The sequence below is a fragment of the Dasypus novemcinctus genome, chromosome 2 (genome assembly GCF_030445035.2).
Source record: "Dasypus novemcinctus isolate mDasNov1 chromosome 2, mDasNov1.1.hap2, whole genome shotgun sequence".
Lineage (NCBI taxonomy): Eukaryota > Metazoa > Chordata > Mammalia > Cingulata > Dasypodidae > Dasypus > Dasypus novemcinctus.
Genome location: NC_080674.1, coordinates 93,673,237 through 93,679,236, shown reverse-complemented (window position 1 = coordinate 93,679,236; position 6,000 = coordinate 93,673,237). Strand labels below are relative to the sequence as shown.

Genomic DNA, 6,000 nt, shown 5'->3' with positions numbered 1-6,000 from the left:
CATTCCTGAATGGCATTTTCTACTTTTTCCAGTCATACCTCCATCATGTGTTTAAATTTCTCTGGTTGGATTTGGAGACATGAACATGATTGTTTAAACTGTAAAATGTCCCAAGCAATTGAAACCAATTCAAAGTTAAAGTTTCAGAATGAAATTCTTTCTGTGTTTTGCTTACTAAGTTTTTCATTTGCATGGTATCTTGAATCTTGTTAGTAGGAATTCCACCAGCTCCAAAGCCATCCCATCCACTAATGACTAATCCCTCTGCACTTGCACTCAAATTAGGAAATATTCTTTCTTTAGCATTCCAGAAAAACAAAAATTGAAAAAATCCATAAAATGAAAGGAAAAATAAACAAACAAAAACAAAAAGCAAAACAAAACCCAAATAAACCCAGAAGCAGACATTGTCCAGGGAAATGGCAGGTGCCCCTTGACAGAGGGCAGAAAATGAAAGAAAAGAGATTAAGCTCACTGAAACACAAAGACCACAGTGATGTGTTATAGTCCCAGTTTTCACTTTGCAGAATCTGATTTGATTTGTTTCTTCCTATGTTGTACTTTATTTCCCTGGCAGATGTCCCATTTTAATCTATATTGGAGGAAACAGGATGGCAAAATATTGCTGCTATTGGAATATGAAACTTATTTGTTTTAGCATAGTGTCTTCTGAAAACCTTGGTTTTTGCTTCCAATATGTAAAAGAGTCATCCTGAACAGTGGCAGGGGGTTCTTTTGATCTCTTGAGGTATCAAGACAGCATTTAGGATAGCAATAGAAATTCAAAAATCTGAAGGAATAAAGGTGTCCATTATTGGTTCTGTTTTTTGGGTGTTTTTTGGCCAGGTTTTCCCAAATTCTGACAACACATAGAAATTAAAATAGCTATCAACAATTACCTTTGTAATTACCTCTGCTAAAAAAGTTACCAACGATTGTGACCTGTGGATTTCACACAGTGAAATCTCATATTTCTATCATCATTAACTAAGCCCAAATTTGTTAAAACCTATTAACAATTTTAGAAGGCATATCAATTTCAAAATTTTCATTTTTAATTTTTTTCATCAATTGCTCCTATCCCGTCTTGGAATAGACTACAGTGCAATGCTGTAGGTTGGGACAACAACTTATTTGTTACTCCAGGTAAGTTCTGTCTTTTTAGCACCATTTCTAAAGTTCTTAAAAAGGATTTTAACTCCACCAAAAATGCAGCCTGAATTTTTTTTATGCTTTTAGATTTTGTCATGCAGCTTTTGTTTTCTACCTGTCATGACAATTCAGTAATCAAAACTCCATATAGGTGGGAGGGAATGGGGCAGGGGGAGGACTCACAGGATGAGGAGTGGAGAGAAAGAGGCGATAAATAAGATTACCTCAAGTTTTGTAAAAATGTGAAACCATGCTTAGCAGTGACAATAGAGCACTTGGAATGTTTTACAGATAGCTCTTAGGGATATTATTAACAGAACAAAATTTTCTTTTGGACAGATAATTTTTATTTTATTTTTTTGTCAGGATGATACTGATTTTTTTCAAAAATATTTAAGAATTCCAAAATAAAAAGGTCAAAAAGTCTTCTTTGGGACAAACTTGTTCTGTTCCCAGTGATTTTTCTGGAATCATAGTCAATGAAATCATCATGAACACAACAGGGATTTCTCATTCCAAGACAAAGAAAGACTGAAAAATCCAAATCAAGACATGTTTCTCTAAAACAAATTCTGAACTCTTCAGAATGATACTTTTTTAGCTGTGCTAAAATGCTTGATGGAGTTATTTTTAACTGAGGACAGAACACTCATTCTGGATAATGTTCTGATCCCTTATTTTATAATGAGCAGAAATATATCTTGATGAAAGACTATGCTAACTGTAGTACCCCCATTAACACTCTGATGCAGAATTATCAACAAATAATAAATTTTATGGTTTCAGGAATCAACGTCTTCTAGATGCATTGCAGTCTTCTATCTCATGCACAGATAGCAATGCTTAAAGAAACAGGGTGCCTTAGGATATCTAGATAAAAAGAGTTTGGAAGGTCTAAGTGGCCAGCTGAATGACTGAGAGCCATCTTCAGGCAACCATGGTTGATATCACAAAATTACCTATCTCAATTTCCACCAGCTCTGTAATCTAGTAGAAAGGCCCCTTCCTGCCAACTTGGGATGGCAGGTTGGCATTCTCTTGGAAAAGAGTATTGTACTATTAACATCACCATCTGGACAGATTCTAGAAATTCCTGGGAAATGTGCTTAAAATGCAAATGCCTGGGCTCACCCTGAGGTTCTTCCCTTCCTTTCATTTCCTATTATCTAAAGGTTTTAGGAGTTATATTTTAAAGCTTTGTTTATGTTGGTTAAGACTCAAGTAAAAAAAGATCATATACATGCATGGGAATGAGTGTCAAACAGTGTGCGTTACTAGTCATGCCTTAGTTTCCAAACAAGTGATCTGAGCAGTTAGGATTCTTCATTTAGAGTCAATAAACCTAAGATGAGACTTAACATAATTCATGACATGTCTCTTACCTAGTTTTAATTATCTGTAGAGGAAGCTTATAATTTGAAAGTTATTCTTTTTTCTTGCAAGTATTAAATTGATTGTTATGATTTCTTAAAAATTTTGAAAAGCAGAAATACATTCAGCATACATAGGTTCATTTGTTACCTTTTTGCCCATGCACAACAAATAATGAGTCTGGTTGATATCAAATGGATTCTACTGTTTTTATTGATTGCTAATATTACTTTTATTAAACATGTTAGCCATGTAGGATGATCCTAAAACAACTAACAGTCTTGGAGTATGTACATCCTATCAACCAATATAAATTGGTACAGTCTTTCATTATAGAAGTGGATTTTCAGGTTGTACAAAGATAAGCAATTTATATTCCAAACACAAAAATCACTTCTGAGTTTAGTTACAAAGTACAATTCACAGATTCTTATTACATGGCTGCATATACTTACAGAGTTTTAGCACAAAAGCCAAGGCAAATATGAACATATTCTCATTCTAATGATTACTGAGAAGCTAGAGGTGGGTGTCAGCTATGGGTATCCTCCTGAGTTCTACAATCTGGGAGTCAGTCAAAGTACCTCCCTCCTGGCTGCCTTGTCCAGATTCATTATCACTGACACTGAGACCAGCACCTGGAAAAGAGAAAGAATTAGCACAAAACCCAAACGGTTAGTGAATTCTTAAAGGTCAAGTTACATTAAGCCAAAACCTGTTTATATCTATTATATTAGTAAAAAAGGAACTATACATTTAGAATAAATACTATTAAAACCAAACAAATATGAAACTATACTTTAGATTCCCTTTGGTATGTTTAATTTATGTAGAAATTAATTTCTAAAGACACAGATTTGAGTTCTCAATCTTTTCTTGTTTCTGTGTGGTAGAAAAGTATAGCCTACTCCCAAGAACAGCATTTATCGATTGGGGCTTTTATCACAATACAAATAGGGCAGGTTATTAGATTTTTCAGCAGGGGTGTGGCGTGTACAGTTAGAAAACATACAAGCTCTAACCCACATGTACTAGTAGGTCCACGGGCTGAGACTCAGGGTTGGGCAGTGAGCTGAGAAGAAATGTAGGCATGTGAGAACACCCTGCTGCCATATCAGGGCCCTGAGGGCCTTGGCTCTGAATGATTCAGATTTAATCATGAGATAACAGTAATTATGTAACACAAGGCCAAAAGAGATTCACACAGGAATCCCACAAAGCTAGCTGTTATTAACTACATACAGTGCCCAGAATCTTTGTCTTGAGGAAGCTCCTCTATCCACTGCTCTTTTCATGGCTCAAAACAGCTCAGAAAACATTAAATCTTGCTTAGATGAACACCTTGTTCTTTCCTTCTCTAACACGTGGAACGCCAGCTCTCAGACTGTTTCTCTCTCTCTTACACACACACACATACACACACACACACTCAAGAAAAAAAAAGAAAAAACACACAAAATAACGGGGATGTGGTCACAGGGTGTGCTAGTTTGAACCTCCAGCAATTTCAGTTCCCAGATCCTCCTCCTCTGCATACAAAAAGGAAAGTGAAAAACCAGCTGCCTGGGCAGCTGAGACTTTCCTTTCTGACTACGAAATAAGATGGGTAGTTTACAGAACTGACAGCTACGGGAAGATGGAAATGAGCTTCATCTAAGCCTATTTGGAGATGGAAGCAGGAGCTCAGGACCACCTTCTTCTAGCCAAATCCAGTGGCTGCTTCTGAGTCTCTGGACATCGTACCCTCTTTTAAAGGCTGCTGTCGACACTCAACTTCCTTCTTTCTTTGCTTCTATGACATTGCACTTGCCCATTTCACCCTCTGATCTGCTGGCTTTTTCCAGAACTCTTCTGCTTTCTCTTGACCCTCCTCCTGCTACTTAGTCCCCAGAAGCCTGCTCTTCAGCCCTGTTTCAAGACCACAGGATCTGACCCTTGCCTGCTCTCTAGCCTATCATCTCACTAGCATTTCTGAGCTCAGGACACAAAGTTGCTTGTCACTGCCTTTTCATACCATGTTATTATGCTGGCACTTCTGCCTCGGATGCTCTTCTCATTCCCCACCTCCTTAATCTGGCTGCCTCCACTCTTCCTATAAATATCAACTCACCCATCACCACTGCTATCTGAGGAAGCAACATTTTAAATTTCTGACTCCCCCACTGGTTTATGTCTTTCATATCTTTGTATTTCCTAGCTCATAGGATAGTGTTCAGTACACTGTGGGTGTTCAGGAAATCTTTGTTGAATGTATTAAAAAACTGTACCCTGATCCTAGTTCTTGAAAATGCCTCATTCATCTTTATTGTCTGCTCTGTTGCTCTGGTCCATTTTGCTTTTGACCACCTTCTCCATATCAAGAATAAACATCAGTTCCTATTGCCAATCGCATTAAGTCTGAAACCCTCTGCTCTGGCTTTTAAGATATTCCATAATCTGGCTCTACTCTAGGAAATAGATGTAATTTCAATCTTTTCCCATTTTAGACTTTCCTCTCAAATTTGAGCCAGGCTCTGCACTCATTCTGCGTGTTGCATTTTAATTCCAGCCTGACTGCCTTCCTGCCCACCCATCAAGGCCAATTTCCATACCTGTTCACAAATACTTCTTTCACCATTCCCATAAAGCAGAGAGCTTGCGTATATAATATCTGATACACACACACACAAAGTCCCAGTTTACACCTGACAAAATTATTAGTAACACCCTCTTTTTGTTGTCTCAAATTGTGCTGGTTTGGATGATAAGTTTTATTGTAACTCTATATGTAAAATGTATATGCAGCTTATGAAGCAAAATGATTAACAAATGCCTATAACTCTTTCCCTAAATTAAGAACTAGAATATCACCAAGGACAATGTTTTATAAAAATTCAGTTAGTTGCCAAAAGCTAATACATTTAACATGAAAAGATCAGATTTCTGGTTTCTCTTGAAAAATCAAGAGAAGACTGTGAAAACTGGGCCTGCATGTCTGCATGGCAAAACAAAACAAAACAAAACAGTGAAAACAGGGACTAGGAACTACCCTCCAGTTTTCCACTGTTTTCGCTCTTAAATCACTTATGGTATTTGCCTGGCCTCTGAAGATAAACTTTCAAATCTACCAGCATGCCTTAAAAATGGCAAATGGCCCTGGCTTCTCTGCCTGGGTAGGTACAGAAGCAGGGGTGCTAGCCAACTTGGAAGAACCTCAGTGGAGAGTTAAGACAGTGGCCACTCGCAGCAGTGAAGGCGACTGGGACCCTGAGGCTTGCCGCAGCTTGATTGGGGTGAGTTGGAGCCAAAGGGTTGAGTAACCAAGTTGCCCAAAGGGATCAACTAGGGAGAAGCAGGGAGGATCCCGTGGTTAGCATCAGGGAGGAGTGGGGCTAACCAATCCAAGGAGTACCAACTCCAACTAATTCCAGTATCTGGCTGATCCAAGTCCCACTAAGAATATTGTAACAAAGCCAGTTTGATAAGCACTGAGATAAA

At 38.0% G+C, this 6,000-nt stretch overlaps 1 protein-coding gene across 1 annotated transcript in view; it reads right to left on the bottom strand.

The window, feature by feature from the left end:
• Positions 1-2,713: 2,713 nt before the first annotated feature.
• Positions 2,714-6,000, bottom strand: part of ADGRV1 (adhesion G protein-coupled receptor V1) — a 685,020-nt gene continuing 681,733 nt past the window's right edge. The window contains exon 90 of the mRNA XM_058276109.1: positions 2,714-3,161. Within this exon, the coding sequence (XP_058132092.1) occupies positions 3,043-3,161 (119 nt within the window). The 3' untranslated portion in view covers positions 2,714-3,042. The remainder of the gene's footprint in view (positions 3,162-6,000) is intronic.